At 35.2% G+C, this 18,456-nt stretch overlaps 2 protein-coding genes across 4 annotated transcripts in view; one reads left to right on the plus strand and one right to left on the minus strand.

Annotated features, from left to right (window-relative positions):
• The window catches only part of GckIII (Germinal centre kinase III), a 100,467-nt gene that overhangs the window by 4,165 nt on the left and 77,846 nt on the right, over positions 1 to 18,456 (plus strand). The gene's annotated exons all lie outside the window — the stretch shown is intronic.
• On the minus strand, positions 5,712 to 7,785 carry LOC137000042 (putative nuclease HARBI1). Of its 3 annotated transcripts, none has more exons than XM_067355639.1 (5): positions 7,636 to 7,785; positions 7,256 to 7,395; positions 7,006 to 7,176; positions 6,654 to 6,789; positions 5,712 to 6,401 (listed from the first exon to the last, which is right to left on the minus strand). In XM_067355639.1, the coding sequence occupies exons 2-5, from the start codon at positions 7,274 to 7,276 to the stop codon at positions 5,893 to 5,895; spliced, it is 837 nt and encodes a 278-aa protein (XP_067211740.1). In that variant the 5' UTR covers positions 7,277 to 7,395; positions 7,636 to 7,785; the 3' UTR covers positions 5,712 to 5,892. The 3 variants fall into 3 exon arrangements, with proteins under 3 accessions (XP_067211740.1, XP_067211743.1, XP_067211738.1); XM_067355642.1 differs by having other exon boundaries at positions 7,593 to 7,777; XM_067355637.1 differs by lacking the exon at positions 7,636 to 7,785 and having other exon boundaries at positions 7,256 to 7,566.

An 18,456-nucleotide genomic window follows, 5' to 3' on the forward strand; every position in this document is an offset into this window, starting at 1 on the left:
AAAGGTTTATCATTCTCATTATATACGTGGATGGGGACCACTAGTATCGGTTCTGTTCTTATCGGCTCGCACCTAAAGTAGCTTCGGTTAACACACGCGACTGCTTCTTATCGCCGCCGTTGTTCCCCGTCCGGTTTTATCGTGCAGGGCGGTTAAAGGCGTGCACGTGGGATATATATGTATACCGTTATTATCGTGAGTCGATGTTTCGAAGCGAAGTTTCGGCGGTGTCGTTGGACGTTCCCTCGAATTTCTTTTTCCAGGCCACTGCGTGCGCATGACCAATTCGTGGGCACGTAAACAAGTTGCCTCACAACTCTCTTCATTAAGTTGACACTTGAACAACTTATTTCGCAACTTGTTTAATTCGATCATCTCTTTCGTTTTTTTTAAATATAAATAATATTTATTTATATTTAGAACATTCCGTTTTAAAACTTAACTATTTATCACTTAAAATTAGTCATAAAATAACTTGTGATATAAAACTTTTCACATCATAGATATATGAGTATAAGATTTTCTTTCTGGAATTTAACCATACTTAAAACTAGTTGTAAAATAAATTATAGTATAAAATTACACTTAACTACGTGACATATATAACATTTTTCAAATCTTATATATTTTGATATTAATTTTTTTTCTGGAACTTAATTCATCGTTTAAATTTAGTTATAATATAAAATAAACTCTGTTTAAAAAATTATGCATAAGTGTGATACAAAATTCTTCAAATTTTACATGTATTTGAAGCAAAACAATTTCTTGCGTGTTACAGTCAAGCTTGCAGATCGAAAGCAATGTGAATTTATTGTATAGCATGCCGCGAGTAAATCACTTTAAGGAGGAGTCGCGTGACAGCGATCGCTACTACATTAGCGTTACGTAAGATCCGCGTTACATAGTATTTAATGGTTCGCATTTCCTTGGGCGCACGCGTTACGGCGATATAGGCCGGATGCGACGAGATGCGTTCTAGATGCATCGACGACATTTACGACCGAGACCGTGGGCGAGTGCGCCGTTAGATAGCTCAGAATCGAACTATGGAAATTGACAAAGGCGGGCACATCCGTGATTAAAGCCGACGCTCGTGCGCGGACAATGCACCATTGTACTCCGTTTCCAGGTGTGTAGCCTCCGCTTCCTGGAAAATTAAAATTTGCCATCGCATCGTCCCATTGCGTCGTGTAACGTAATTGCATTTATATTCTTTGAAAATATCGAGGCGGTGAAATACCCGTCTTACCATTTTCGCATTTGCATATCTTACAACGAGCGCGATGTAAAATGCGCGCGGCGTATTTATTTTTGTTGTTTTGCATTTCGAAAGTAAATTACGTTAAGCTATATTCACAGAGTAATTTCGTTAATGCTTGTATACAATGCAATAATAATTTAAATCACGGATGTCGATACCGTCGTAAAGACGAAACGCGCGGCACCCGCCGTAGCTTTTCTCGGTAGCGCCTGCATGCGCGCCGCGCACTTGGCCGCGATCCATTTTATTCCCGATAAAATATACGCGTCACACCGAAAAGAAAAGAGCGTCCGCATCTTTCGAAGCATGCATTGGAAGGCACTGGCAAAAATTGGCAGCGCTGCCAGCCAAACACCGAAATCGCTGAATAAAAGGCGGTTCTATAGGTCGATTCCGATCGTTAGACCGAGTAAATCTTTTCTCTCTCGACGCCGGCAGCTATAATTCTCATATAATGTTGTGGATGATTCGGACGGAGATCGACCGCGGTACAATCATCTCTTAAATCTTCAATCACAACGAGCAAGTCATTCAATTTGCAATCAAAGGTAGAAGAGCTATTTTCTATTTATCTTTCGAAGAGACGTATAAAGCGTAAGAAGTCTAGACTTTTGCATAATAGTGGTATCAATCTTTTTAGAGACATATAGTATCGTTGTTAATATGTATGTATAGTAATTGCAAGTTGTGAGCCTTTCGAACAACGTGTGTTTCTCCGTAGACACTAGATTATAATTAAGCAGTCCCGCTGAGTATTCTTGTTCTGCAGAAATCTAATTATTGAACATAGCATAATTTTGCGATTTCGATGTAACTTTTTTATTCTAATTTTTCTACTCTACCTTAAATAATTTAATAATAAAATACTATTCAAAACAGAATTACTGGGCTTGGAAAGATAAAAGTAACTAAAATAAGTAAAAAATGATTTTTAAGCGTTACCTCTCCGGGAGAGAAAATCTTTTAATGCACTGTTGTATGTCTGATATAACGATGCGCAATGCGCTGCACTTTTTTCGCGGCGAACACTCAAAAAAATATTTCGCTGATGTAGTTAGATTTCTAGATATCGCAACAAGAATGTATCGCTATTTTTCGTATCTGTGAAAACATTGTTTGTCACATATAGAATTTATAGCAGTAATGTTCTAGCAATAGCTTCTGAAAAATTTAGGTACTATTGCTAAATGTTATTCATTGCATGATCTAACACGTGATTGATCTTATATAGATAGGCGCTTTAGAGAAACTTTCTTTTTAAAGTTCACAAACAATACAGATATATATTCTGTTTCTGTCATCTAAACTGATTAAGTAATTACATATGCAAATATCACAACAGTTGCTAATCATTTATCTGTTTTAGTTAATTTTTTACACCTAGAAAATTTTAGCTATTATTGCAAGATCATTTTTTTGAGTGAATAATCGTTAATGTTGCGGTAATCGCCAAAGCCCGCCGACGGAAAGGATAGTCATGCGCTGATTATATACCGCTAGCATACACCGGGGTATCGTATTTTCCGGGGAAACTTTCGGATTGGAACATTGCGCGCGCGGGAATTAAATAGCGGCTGCATCGCACGGAGCTTTCGTTCGGTCGTAAACGTCGCGACCGTGCGGCCTCCCTCGTAAAGCGAATAATAGCGTGTGTGCGCACGCGCGTGTGTGTGTGTGTGTATGTGCTTACATAAATACCGCGTTCGCGCTTGCATTTATCTATGGTTGTGCAGAACATATGGCGTCTGCGATTGCGCGCGTGTGCACGTAGGTGATAACGTCGTAATTGCACCTAACAGTTAATGCAGACGCCTTTGGGTATTTAACGTATGGACCGGAGCAGAGGCGGTGCGCGCGAGAGGAGAAGGACGGATGGGCTGTCTGGCGTGTGTTGCAACGTGTGCAATACGCGCGCGTCTGGCTGCGGCGTTAATCCCGAGTCAATGGGCGCGTTCAGCAGAACAAACCGCTTAGTAGCAATCGAACGTGATTGGTTCTTACTTTCAGAACCAACTAATTAACAGTCGAGATTCAGCGGAAAATCTACAACTGTTGAGTCTGCTGAACGCGGCCAATGGCTGCGTTCAGCAGAATGCAACTGTTGTAAAACGTTTTATGATTTCCTGCTGAATGGTACTTAATTTTCCGTTGAGTTACAACATGTTTACTCAGCGGTCGCCATGTTTTCCAGCAAACTAAAAATACGCTGCATTGAAGCATAACGTGTTGTCGAACATGGCTACCGCCAATATAAATATGTGTGAAGTGCAATATATTGTAAGATATCTAGTTTAATTGAATTAGATATCGATTAGTCAGAAATTTATAAGAGGGGAAATTGGAATATATCGATAGCACTCACGTATGAAAACGAACTTTTATAAACTTTATTATTAGTAAAGTTATTTAATACACCATAAATAATATCTCGCACTATGATACGATGATTTTATTACTAGATCTCGTTTAATGGGGTACGCGATAACACATAGAAACTTCGAGAAAACCGTATCACGATTACAAATCAGAAAAGCGTCCGAATGGTCGCGCGTCTCCCGAAACAAGACGACCGCTTAGTAACAGATCTTCGCCTCAATCCCTCTGTTTACATATTTCCTTGGTAACGCATTTCGCAGTTTAAACCAACATCTTAATACAATTGAAATGCGCGCTCACACACAAATATAAATAGCTTGAATTTATAACCAATCAGGAATCATTCAATCATTACATATTCAGCCTACAGAGTACGCCATCTTCTGACCAAATACGCATGACATAAAAGTCACCATTAAAAACTTTACAATATATATAAAAATATAACATATAATGTTGTAGATAGTTTGGAAGTGCATAACAAATTACAAAATGGTACGTAAAAATACTTCTCTAAAGAAATATATATATTATTACATTTAATTGATGTATATTTAGCCTATTCTTATCTAACCTATATAAATCATGTTTATTGTAGATCAAAACTTCTTTAATACATATTTTGAGCAAAATGCATCAAATCAAGAAATAGTAGGAGTTTCACAAAAGTCAGTATTAGAAGGTTTGTATTAAAAATAAATTTTAATAATAGATTTTAGTAATAGATTTTATTTTTAAATTACATTTTACAAACATTTGTTTCCTTCAATATAGCTGAAAAATCAGGGGATTTTTATTGGACAAACCAAAACACGAAGTTATTGTTGCAAATTTATGCAGAACATAAAAAAGACTTTCGAGATCCAAAAATTAAAAAAAAAAACATGGGAGAAAATACAACAAGTTTTTGCGAGCAAAGGCTTGGATGTAGCAATAGATATGCTTGACCGCAAAATGCGTAATTTAAAACATTCATACAAAACAATAAAAGATAATAATAAAAAAAGCACAACAGGTCGTGGACGGATACAATGGGAATGGTATGAAACAATGGAAGATATTTTTCTTGAGGATCGTACAATTAATATTGGTCATACATTGGCCTCATTACCTTCAACGTCAACACAAGAAAATTTATCTGTCATTGAAATGTATAATAATAAAAATATAAATATAATGGAAACAGAAATAATGGAAGCAGAAACCTCAAACACGGATCAACCTGAGACCTCTTCCATTTCAACATGTGAAGAAAATAATAATTTAGACAGGTTATTATTATGTTTTATTATAAACTTATTTTAAGCTCTTAATTTAAGGGGATCCTAAAATGGTCTATTTTACCGATTTCTTTTTGGCTACGCGAAATAAAAAATCCTTTCAAATCGACGTTCCGTAATGTATTAGCATAACTTCTTTAATTACAGAAAAGAATTTTTCATTCTACACAGTTAAAAAAAGAAGACGTTTTAAAAGAAATCGGTAAAACAGACCACTTTAGGATTCCCTTAATTATAATTATAATAACGCTTTCCAGAAGGAAACAGATAATATCACACAATTGGATATCAAATACAAAAAGTTTCAAAATTTTAATTAAATTTTTAAATAATTAAAATTTTAATTGGCTTATTATTCAATTTAATTGGCTTATTAGCCAATTCTATTCAACAGCCAATTGTATGACAATATCTAGTTATATTATGTTACTTGAGAGCTTTTACTTACCAAATGTAATTTTGTTATAGTCAACACTTAGAATCTTCTAATAATATTTTAATACAAAAAAACAAGAAACAAAAAAATAGAAAATTAAGAGAGTTATACGAACTAAGAAAAAATCAAACAGATAGCGAAAAGAAAAGAGTGGAAGCCATTGATAAATTAAAAACTGCAATAGAAGAAAACAATCGTATTCAATCAGAAAGAAATAAGTTATTGGAAACATTAATTGAATTGAAGAGGGAGAAAAGATAAACAATTCTTTTACTTATAATAAAGATTTATTATTTTTTGTTTTACTTAAAACATACTTATTGTTTTTTTTTTATTTAAATGAAAACGCTACTTATTATTTATTTTGTTCAACAATATTGATTATTTAGCAATACATACAGGTATAATATATATTTTATAGTTTGTAATAAAATATAAGTATAAGTAATATGTAATAAAGTTTATGTGTAAAGTTGTTTACATAAAATAAAATTTCTAAACAATAAAGTTTACGGAAACAAAAACTCGTTTTCAATTTATATTTCATCAACAAGACATAACCGTTTTTGTGCAGCTTCCAAAACTTCTGCTTGTTCTTCATTTACATGTAGATTTAATTCTTCCAAATAATCCTCAAATTCCACATTTATATGATCTCCGTTAATTATGAAATTATGCAATGTGCAAGCCGCTGCAATTATTTTATTTCCTAGTTCAAAATCAGAAATATCTAAATATTTTAACCTTCTAAATTTCCCTTTTAATAATCCGAAAGCTCGTTCAATAATTGATCGAATAGAACTTAGTTTTTGATTATAACGTGTTTGTACAACTGTCAAATGACCGTTATCTTTAAATGGTGTCATTAAATTTATTAACAAGGGATATGCAGTATCTCCTATTAAGTGAAATTTTTTGGGTATAAGACAATTTATCGCATTTAAAGATTCAAATAACGGACTTAGTCTAAAAACTCTTGCATCATGCATACGTCCTGGCATGCCAATGAAGCAATCTATGAATTGTCCTCTGTGATTGCAAACTCCTAAAAATATTAAAATCAATTACATATTACATATTTAATTACATATTTAATTACATATTTTATTTCATATTACATATTTTATTCTTTATACTTTTTTATTTATTTTATTGTATTACATATTTTATGTTTTTATATTTTTTTATTTATTTTTATTTATTTTATTTTATTATATATTTTTATTTTTTAAAAGTATTTATTTAATTATATATTTTCTTTACTATTATAATATGCTTAAAGTTTTGATAGTCTTACCTTGTAATATAATAGAATGGAAACCTTTCCGATTATAATAGTCATTAGCATTGTCCACAGGTTGTTTGCATGGAATATGGCATCCATCTATCGCACCTATAACACCGTAAAAACTACGCGAGCGAGTTTCAAATATCTGAAATAAATATAGATATATTTATATACATAGTATTTTTAAATAGATGTGTCAAATTTTTATGATAACTTCTATTATAAAAAGAAAATCATACATTACTGGATATTTGACAATCATTTGCATTTGGCCATGTAATATATATATATATATATATATATATATATATATATATATATATATATATTGTGGCATTAAATCTGATAAAATATCTATTACACTCTTAAAAATCTGATATCCAGAAGATTTTGGCAAACCAAATCTATCACTTGTAGCTAAAAAACTTTCTTGCTTAGCTAGAATCCATAATGTAAATAATAACTTTTTAGATGGATTCACATTCATATTTATCTCAGGATTTAATAATGGTGCCACTACATTTAATAATGCCTGAAATCATATATTAAAAGAATATTTAATAGGAAATATAATTATATATTCGATTTAATTCTATATTTTTTATAATTACCTCAAATGTAATCCGTGACATACGAAAATGTTCTATAAATTGTACATCAGTGTATCTTGGAATTATATATTCAAAATAATTTTGATTTTTTATTTTTTGATTACGCCTTCTAACCGCTAAATAATTTGGCTGTGGTTCCACTAAATCATCCATAATAAAATTAATTATATTATTCATATTAATTCCTTCTTCCATTGCAATAAATAATATTGCATCCATTATTACATTAATAATGATTTAGTTTCTCTCTTTTTCTTAATATACATATAAATATAAAATGTCTTAGGCTTCTCACAGTACAATATCACTTATATCACTTATATCACTTTTCACTAACCTCTACTATTATCTACAGAAGAGGTTATATTGTGTTACCGTACCGTAAAATAGCGTTCAGCAGAACACTACCAACTGTTGCAATATATCACTAATCGCTTATTGAGCGCTTTATTCTGCTGAACGCAGCCAATGTATCACGCCATGAAACTTCGTTAGTACGTCGAATTGATTACGAAGGCGCGGTTAAGGACATAGGCTGCGCCGATGTCTGGTAACGACCTCGCACGTCGTAACGCGTCGGCAAGGCGTTAACACGGAAGGAGGGGGGGGGGGAATTATCGACCGTAAAAGAATGGATGAGATGCTTGCGACGTATAATTAACCTCGGAATGCAATGCGGGGTATATATTAATACTACTATATATATTAATGCACTTCCTGGCTTCGGGGGTTCTTAGTATTTTCCTGCAAACTTATCGCGCAGCGGGCAACATCGAGATAATTAATAAGCAAAATGAGATAGACAGGTGCCTCGTATGCGGTAATAACTGTCGAGAACGCGATTGCATTACGAGATTAAATTAATGTAGTTTTACAATTTTTTACGTAGAATATATTTTTTTTATATAGAATATCCAGGTAGAAATTTTGTCTGGAAACAATCAGGGCCCTATATATTTTTTGAAAAATATTTCTGGAATCCAGGTGGAAAATCTAGTTAGGCTTTGTGTAAAGTTTGGGACGCCTAAATCAAACAGGCCCTATTGCTGAATCCAGGTCGGCCCAAGATTACGCCCGGAATTTGTTCAGAAAAATTATCTGGAATCTAGCTGGGACTTATAATTTTCCTAGATATTTGTTTGGTTTGCTTGTTATTTCTATAATCCAGTCTGGTCCAGGCTTGAATCTAAAATTTTTCCCTAAAATATTCCCTGAAATCCCAGCTCGGCTTCGACTTCATTTTCTCTTTCATTTTCATAACCGCTAATTTCATCATTTTGTACCATATGTAAATTACCTTCGGACTCAGAATTTCTATGTGCTTTGGCTTTTTCGTATGCACAGTCATTACTGATAGTGTAATAACAATTATCGATGATTACTGCCTTGCGCATCATTGTTAACCTCACTATCGGTATTCATTATTAGACACATTCTTTTTTCTTATTTTTTTCTCGCGTAATATTTTCGTTTCCTCAACAATTATGAGGACATCTAGCCTATATGAAGTTAGCCCCCATTTTTCGATTTTGAATATTTTTTTAGTTGTTCCAGGTTGTTCTACGTTTGTTCTATATTGTTCCAAAGTTATGAGCAAAAAAATCGAAAAACATGACGGGAAAAGCAAAAAAACGATTTATTTTTGTGGCTACCCATTTTTTTTTAAATTCAAATTTTTTTGCTGTTCTGGATTGTTCTAATTGTTCTAAACATTGTTCTAAAATATTAATCCCTCTAAAAAAGAATTTAAAAAGATATAGCAAAAAATAGCATTAAGCGTCCAAATAGTATTTTTACATTTATCGCTATTATTATATTGTGTTTTGACACCAAATTACATATTTAAGCTAAAAACGAATAGAACAACCCAGAACAACTCTCAGTTTCACCAGAACAAACATATAAAAGGCACTTTACTCTTGAAGGTAGAGAATTATTTTGTCTTTTTCGACCGATAATGTTACATCAGCGACACTAAAACCTAGAACAATGAGAAATAGACACAGAACAATCCGGAACAACTCTCAGTTTTGTCAGAACAAACGTATAAGGAGCACTTTACTCTTATATTTAAAAAAATAAAAAAATTCAAAAAAAATTTTTATGTGTAAAAAAACCAGTACATATTATGAATAATATAGAAATAAACCTAAAAGTATATGTATATAAATAAAAACTTAAAAATTTACACAATATATATATATATATATATATATATATATATATATATATAATAATTTTGCGGTTATAGATAATATAAACTCCAAAACCTTAAAATTATAAAAACTATAAAACTTAAAACTATAAAAAAATTTTTTTTAATTTGAAAACATTAAAAACAATTAAAAAACATTTTAAAAAATAAAAAATATTAAAACTCAAAAAAATTACAAAAACAATTTTTATAGAAAAAAAATCTTACAATTTTAATCAATTGTAGAAAAATTGGAATTGGAATTCAATTATATATACACGTACAAGACCTTAAGCGTGAGAGGTAAGAAAACTCACTTTAATCAAGCATTCCAAAAAGAATCTGGATCATTGATCTAAAGACGCATAAAATTAAAAGTTAAATATTTAATTTAAAGTAATGTAAAGTACAATATCTTGGAAACTATACGTTTTTTAAAACAAAAAAAGAAAAAATGTCATATATATCTATATTCAAGAATGTCTTTTATATATTTCTAGTGTCGTTAATGCGACGTTATCAGTAAAAAAAAAAAACTCTCCAAGAGTAAAGTGCTCCTTATACGTTTGTTCTGACAAAACAGAGTTGTTCCGGATTGTTCTGTGTCTATTTCTCATTGTTCTAGGTTTTAGTGTCGCTGATGTAACATTATCGGTCGAAAAAGACAAAATAATTCTCTACCTTCAAGAGTAAAGTGCTCTTTAAACGTTTGTTCTGACAAAACTGAGAGTTGTTCCGGATTGTTCTGTGTCTATTTCTCATTGTTCTAGGTTTTAGTGTCGCTGATGTAACATTATTGGTCGAAAAAGACAAAATAATTCTCTACCTTCAAGAGTAAAGTGCCTTTTATATGTTTGTTCTGGTGAAACTGAGAGTTGTTCTGGGTTGTTCTATTCGTTTTTAGCTTAAATATGTAATTTGGTGTCAAAACATAATATAATAATAGCGATAAATGTAAAAATACTATTTGGACGCTTATTGCTATTTTTTGCTATATCTTTTTAAATTCTTTTTTAGGGGGATTAATATTTTAGAACAATGTTTAGAACAATTAGAACAATCCAGAACAGCAAAAAAATTTGAATTTAAAAAAAAATGGGTGGCCACAAAAATAAATCGTTTTTTTGCTTTTCCCGTCATGTTTTTCGATTTTTTTGCTCATAACTTTGGAACAATATAGAACAAACGTAGAACAACCTGGAACAACTAAAAAAATATTCAAAATCGAAAAATGGGAGGCTAACTTCATATAGGCGGACACTATGTATCTTCGATGTCACTTTATCTCAAGTGTCTCAAAACTACAATTGTGACCACAAATTAAGAAGACAATTTGTACAAGACAATTCAGGAAAACTAATATACCAGAGATGCCAACTCGAGCTCCATGCAACAGAGCAACTTGAGGGGTAGGGCCCCCACTATGCGGGCATCACACGAGCGAGAATCGTCACGTCATTCGTCCGTGTGGTGCTCGGTCACTTGTTTTATAGTATAAAGCACAACGTAAATTTTCTTGGGGAAAACTAGATAAATTTAAGGATTATGTTCTGGACCTATTAGGGTATTTAAAGCTAGATTATCCAATCCAGGCTCCAGTTTCATATCTAATTTGGGAAAAATCTGTCAGGCAATCTAGAACCCATGTAGATTTTTCCGACTATTTTTTCTCTCGGTAAAATCAAGATAAATTTCTAGGGTGTATTCTGGACCTAGACGGATATTTCAAACTGGATTTTTCTATTCAGGCCCCGTACTTAATCTCGATAAATCGAGGCAGTTTTCTACCTGGGTATGTTCGTACGAATAATTAAATTTTTTTGTGTCACGAAACGAGTTTTACGGCTCACAAAATTTCGCTATTGATTACAAAAATTTCTGTACCCGTGCTAGAGACGCGGATAAGAGTAATGATTGTAAGGATGCTGCTCGGTGATCCGTGGCAGAAAGTTGACAGTTGCACACGAATCGATAGCATTTGAGAGTAATCTAAGTAGCCGGTGTACCTGTCCGGTCAGACGCGATCGGTGATAGGCAAATGCGGTTTTTACGGGTTTCCGTATTAGTCGGTACGTGCATTGACTCGTTACGTGTCGTGAATTTTTAACACCTTCCCGAAATTGTCGCCACTGACAACGCGATGATTGCGCACTGCCGTAAAGGCGTGATTACATAAAACGCTCGTGTAACAGGTTTTCGTACACGATGATAGGATAACCGCTGTGTTGCAGGTATGTCTCGCCTACGAAATAAGATACAACTTTATTTAGCATAAAAAAAACCCGACTCATAATAAAGATACCGTTGCCTTAACGAGCTTGCCTTGATGATTTAAGCGTACGTCTATGTTCAAAAAAAAAGAAGGGAAAAAAGAAAAAAAAAGAGAAAAAGATTTAATCAACTACGAGAGACCGACAAGATGTCTGCGCCTTTTCAGAAGTCTTTTCCAAGATCTTTTTCATATTATTCAACTAACAATAAGAATAGTGATAGTAATATATCATCGCTCTTTCCTGCGGATCCTTCAGGATATTATTCTAAACTTGGCATGAAACTAACTAATGGGTTTGGCAAGTACAAAGTTGAGTAGAAATTTTCGAGCGCAACGGCGAAATGAAAAAAAGGAAATATACGATCTTTCGCATTTCCCTAAAGTGACCTTTGAAAATTCCCTCGGAGCCCCGACTTTCCGCGCTCAAGTTTGCCTCCTCACTTCGTCGTCGCTGCTGCTCTTTGAAACTTCTGTTGAATCGCGCTCCCGTCCTTCCACTGCGCCCTGAGTGCGCACTTGAACCTTTTACTTGATCGCGCGGGTTTCTTAGCGCGGCGCCGCCATTACTTCCCTGTTCTACGTTTCGGAATTCCTCCCCGGTTAAAAAGTTCGATTCGGTAAAACAAACAAAACTTCGATTCGCCGTTCGTGAGAGATCAAGGGCGAGGAAGGAAAATTTATCACGTTTTGATTCGAGATTGCGATCTGTGTGATCGCAGGTGTATTTATGGAACGATGAGCCGGGGCGTGCGATATTCCGCAAACTTGGCGAATGAGAAACTTTGTTGTGCTCTATTTATTCCGATTTCCAATTACGTTTAATCGCGATCTATATTTTGTATTTGATTTTTCTTGTAATTTAAAAGGAAAATACGATGGTTATTCTGAAGTAATGACGCACTGACAATTCGGAACATCGATTTTTGTGACATTGCTATCTTTATAAGAGCGGTAATCCATCATTGCTTAAGCCATCTCATCGTAGGAGAGCGTTACGAACGATATCAACTGATCGTGACGGCACATTTTAGATCAGCGAATGTTTTCACGAACTCACGTTAGCAGGAAAGTTGTATTTGTTAATACTGCGGAAAGTTCTGAACTCGAGCTCTATTTGCGGAATTGCGTTGGAGGTCAAAGTCCGAAAAACAATGCGTTTAAATTGGTGGAAGTGGTCGATCGTCGACTGCAGTGGTTCGCGAAAAATGCAACACACTCTCCCTTGTCTGTACAAATGAACTGCATAGTTGATACATTGTTGGAACGTTCAGCAGTTATTGATTTGTCATTTTTGCGCAACATACATCATTAATTGCTCAGAGATATCATTCACTCGATTAATATTAATTCTTAAAAGCTGAGTTCAATCTAGTTGAATCGCAACATTGAAACGTACTTTTCGGAATTAATTTTATTATTTAATCACCGTTATATTTATTCATCAGAATTCACGGTATTTATTCGTGGAATGCGGAACGCAGGGAATTCGACGAAAAACTTTTCGCGAATCGCTAGTCGTGGGATATTTAAAGAAGAGCCGCCATTTAAACGCCGGACTTGGGAGTAATATACAGAATAAATTTGCACCCGGTTAATAAAAATGTAGTAGCTCGATCTCGCGCTGTTCTCGCGCACGCGGACGGTTATATCGGATCGCGTCGTCGGTGAAGCGTGGAAAAAAGAATTGTGTTCCCCGTGCAGGTGCTCGCGCCATAATTGAATTTCGCACGAGAGGAGTTAGACGTTAATTTACGCTTCGCGCTGCGAGAGACGGCGGCGGCGGTGGATCAGCTCGCAAGGAGAAAAGCACGAGGAGGCGGAGGCGGCGGGATCGACGTTGATTGAAATCCAACGTTCGCCCGTAGACCTGGTTTTATTTTCGAGATCCACTCGATGGGAGACCAGGACCTCCCTCGTCAGTGCCGAGCCTCGAGAGGAGAAAGGAATTCCATTATCCCAGAGGACCGGATCTCTCCGGCCACAGAAGCAGATCCTCCTTCCCTTCCTCCCCCTCCTTCCGTCCATCCTTCCTTCCTTCCTTCCACCAGCCAACCTCCCGCATCTTCGCGGGCAGACCCGCCCGCTGCACGGGATACCTCATTTCCTTTATCCACCGACCTTTCTCACGACCCCGCGATTTGCACCCGCTGCTGCTGCTGCCGCGGAAAAGATGAAAGCGGCCGCGGCCGGCCGGCCGGCTACTGTTCAAACTCTGTAAATTACGCGTTCAATTTTTACGAGTGCCGGCGTGCGCGATCGATATCGATTTCGTCCCGTTTTCAGAATATTCGATTCCACGGGAATTGAACTGTGAGCGACTGTGCCTTATTAAGGCATGGCAGTGCCGTTTACTGGGAGCGTCCTGATAAAGCCGCGTCGGTGTTCACTATAAATTGAACTGGCAGGCCCGTGTTCGAATGGAGATTGCGCCTGTGTTGTGTTACGCAATCGATGCATACAAATACTCGCGTTTATATATACGATTAATTTCAATGATATGGTTATTATCTCGATTAATATTCCACCTTGTTTATTTATTAGAGAATTATATATTTTCTTAGTTGCATATTAATTAGATGTTTTACAAATAAATTTTATATGCAGGACGATATTTTAACCATCCAGATTATAAATAATTGCAAGGAAGCAATTAATTATTAAGTATACCTCTTAACAAGTAGTTAATAATTATTTATGGGACGGCATGAGGGAATTAGATGTTAAATTGTACACACGTATACACACAGACGCGCATTGTGCATTACGCGTCCGCTTTGCTGAATACTCGGATATTCCGACTAGTTATATCGTCTTGTTTCATCCACGATTACATTTTCTGTTGCTGATCAATATGCATAGTGACTAAACTTGTATATTTTATCCGCCTCGGAGCATACTTAATGTTTAGCAGCTGTAATCTCGCTCAGGGCAGCCATCAAGTCTCGTACTATCATTTTCCATTAGTATCATTCCCGATAAAGACGATCGTGACGGGAATTGGAGATTATTAGTTCCTTACCTTTTAAAGGCCACACTAAATAATTCGACGGTTCATTCTCGTCTCGTACCGGCGCTCGCTAGATAATTAAAGAAGATCGATCGTCCAGCATCTTGGCTGGAGTTTTCTGCTGCATAATTTTACGTTCGGGTGACGCGCTCGGACGGAAAATGCCAATGTCCGTTAAAAAGAAACGCTCTAATGGCACCTTCTGCACCCTTCTTTCATTTTATATTTAAACCCGGGCAACCCTTTGCAACACGCATGACTCAGTTGGCAGTCATACGTAAAAAAACAATTTTTTGCACGGTTTTGTATATTTACTTTACTATTTAATTGCTTGAAGTAATTTGATCACGCGACATTGACATTGTTCGAGGTAAATGACACAAATGAATGCACGAATGCGCACGATGAAGCCGTACGGTGACGGACTTAAAGCCAAAAAACATCCTCACTTTACGAAAGGTATGCACGTGTCGCGGTGATCCACTTTCGCTTGGCATTTCGAATGGTTATGTCGACGCCCGCGCTGCATACCTAAGGAATGCTGAAAAACCCACAAAAATGTAGAATTCGGTCGGCCGATCAAAAATGCTGCAAGATACTGCATCGCTTTCTAACATGTTCCACTTTCTTGGATATTCTTCACAGAAAGTTGGAAACGCTGTCGCGTTTCGATAAGCTGGATTTGAATATCGAAAGAACTCGGCGAACATGGTAAAAACGCGTTAATTTGCGAGGCACATGCGATGTGTTTGCTCGTGAACTGTTTCGGCAACGATCAGAACGATTATCTTTAAATAATTTTAGGAAACGGCAATCCCGTGCAAGTTTTATAAGTCGTTGACTTTGTTGAAGTATTATATAATTAAGTAATAATGTGATAGTTTCCGTAAAGTATTCTAAGTTTTATGAAGTCGATCGTATTTTTGTGCGCGATAACCGCTAAGTCACATCAAATCTAAAGCAACATATAGAAATATTGAGACCATTTTAGATGATGTATAATTTGCGACAAATTTTGAGATAAAAATATATTTATAATTTCATGTGCTGCAAAAAATATATGTTATTGATATTATTAGTATGCAAAGGCAAAAATAAATGAATTTATTTGAATTTTATATTGATAAAAATATTCACTGGAAAAAAAGTTTTGTTGTATTATAAGAAATTTTGGTTGATTCTACTAGTACGTTTGTTCAAAAATGGACGAAACAAATTTGTTGTTGGAATTACCAGAAGATTCTGTTAAATTTCATCCTGTTTAAATCTATCAGAATTTCTTGTAAACCTTACTACATCGTGTTGTTAGATTTACAAAACTCTACCAGAATTTCTTGTAAACCTTACCACATTGTGTTGTTAGATTTACAAAACTCCACCAGAATTTCTTGTTAACTTTACTATATCGTTTTGTTAGGTTAACACAACTTTGTAGTTAAAAAATAAGTTCGGATAGGTGTGGTTTTTGTAAAATACTAACAATATATTTTGGTTGAAAGTATACTCAGTGATGTGATGTTTCCTACCGGGCTCCCGGCTCCCGAGCCCGGTAGGAAACATTACATCACTGGTATACATATATTTCATTAAAAAAAAAAAAAAACACCACGTGATCATAAAACTTTTCGGATGTAAGGCTGATGGCAGAGACCGAGACGTAAAAACTTATGTATGTCGTAGTCGTTTCCACACGTATCCAATAACCTTTCACGACTTACGTTTTTCTCTGCCTTACCATACGTCCACGACAGACGTCTACGACAGACATAAGTGCTTACTTCTCGTTCTCTGCCATCGGCCTAACTAATATTCCGTAATGGATTCCACGACGCGACGTAAAACTTTAGCGAGCTCAGTTGAGACTGTTCCGACTACTTAACGCCATTGCTTCGCGAAAGATCTAATGCGCGCGATACACGCCGCGAGTAGCGAGGGCGCAGTAGCAGTGTAACAAATGAATGCGGCGAACAGTTGATCAACCGTTTAGTGAGTGATGACAAAACTGTTGCAGAGCGCTGCGATTTATGTAAATATAACAAGAAGTTTTGTAGATCCAACAAGAAAACACTTATTCAAATCCTTATAGTAAAGTTAACCAAACGGTGTTGATATAAAGTGTAAAATTTTGTGACAATAACCAGAAATTCTGTTTCGTTCGACTAAAATACGGTCAACCAGAAGAATTTTGTTAATATAATAAAACCATTTTTCTCAGTGTTCCTTTACTTTTTTTCTCATATGTTTTGTATATTAGCGTATTCTGATTATATATTTTTTATATTATATAGCATATAAAATTATGAATAAATTTTTATCTCGAATTCCATCAGGAATTATAGATTGTCTAAAGTGGGTTTTATTTAATGACTTCGTATACATATACAGTTTTTGCAAAACTGATATCTCATCATTCAATTAAATTGAACGATTATAGCATACGCATTATAAGTATAATAATAATAATGTAGTCGTGCTTGCGATGCGGAATGTCTGGTGCGACAGATGGCTCCAGAAAAGAGCGCGATAGATTCCTTTCCGCGTTTTTCTAGCATAGCGCCGATGAAGCTGTAAAACAGCGTCGTCACGTTGACTACGAAACAGTCGTCGTGGGGCGTGGAAGCAACGGTACACCCGTTCTCACTCAGAGTACTTCTTCGTAGAGACAGATTCCGCTGTAAGAATCTTCTTCTTCAAGCGTCGTGAAATAATTCGCATATTTAACGCGCCAGCTAGGTATCACAGCTTACTTTATCAATTAAATCCTACGGAAAACAATCGTTACACAACGCGTGTAGGCGAATGCATGGGAAATAATTATCTTCAAATTGCATTCAATTATGCAACAGCTTGTAATGACTAAATAATAACGGATGCCATTCGTATTAAGTCATTGCGTGTTGATTTTTGCGATAGCAAACGAATTATTACTTGTCAGTAAATTTCAGTAGGAAATAAAATTTAATAAAAAATAAAGAAAATATATTGTAAATATAAATAACGAATATGTTTATTTTTTAGAGTTTAATTTGTAATTTAATTTGTATTAATTAATTAATTTACGAAAAAATGCATATTTTTGCAGATTGTAAAAATGATTTTTGATTAAAAAAAAAAAGTAAAACGCTGCTACGGAAAAAAGATATCGTGAAAGATGTTTTCATTCTATAGAGAACGGAGATCGAGAAGGAAGGAACAGGTGGTTGGAATAAATACGATAACATTAGAGCACGCAGAATGCCTTTTGCTCTAATTTTAATTAGCCTCGTTTTACTACTTCTTTTCCCACAAAAGCATGCATAACGCGCTGTATGATTCATCAGAAGAAACACCGCTAACGATTTAATTAATACGCAAAGCGCATTCCTTTACAATTATAAACACGCAATTAATTTGCGTTTGATTTCTCGATAATTATTTTACGACGCGTAAATCATCGATATGGCGTCACAGATCATATCACAGAGCGTTAAATTGTACAGATATCCGCGGTGTAACATTTTTATCGCGTCGCGAGACGTCGATAGAATATATGACGAGCGAAGGTCTTTGCCCCAGGACGCGATAGTAGACGGTCGATGGCCAGGGTAACAACCGAAGTAGACATATCCTCTTCACTCAAGGATATCTACCCCTCTATACAAGCTGACTCAGTTCCGCCGAAATTGGACTCCAGACAGTCGTCTCAGTTTTCTTCTCCATTCTCATTTCGACGATATCGCACACCTGAA

Source organism: Linepithema humile, chromosome 1 (genome assembly GCF_040581485.1).
Source record: "Linepithema humile isolate Giens D197 chromosome 1, Lhum_UNIL_v1.0, whole genome shotgun sequence".
In the NCBI taxonomy this organism is placed as follows: Eukaryota; Metazoa; Arthropoda; class Insecta; order Hymenoptera; family Formicidae; genus Linepithema; species Linepithema humile.

What these genes read in the sequence shown, in the direction of transcription:
- LOC137000042 (XM_067355637.1), bottom strand. Translation starts at nt 7,474, where the DNA reads ATGGATGCAATATTATTTATTGCAATGGAAGAAGGAATTAATATGAAT. An exon ending in GATATCAGATTTTTAAGAGT is followed by an intron (nt 6,790 to 7,005) that starts GTAATAGATATT and finishes TATTTATTTCAG; the next exon opens with ATATTTGAAACTCGCTCGCG. An exon ending in CCATTCTATTATATTACAAG is followed by an intron (nt 6,402 to 6,653) that starts GTAAGACTATCA and finishes TAATATTTTTAG; the next exon opens with GAGTTTGCAATCACAGAGGA.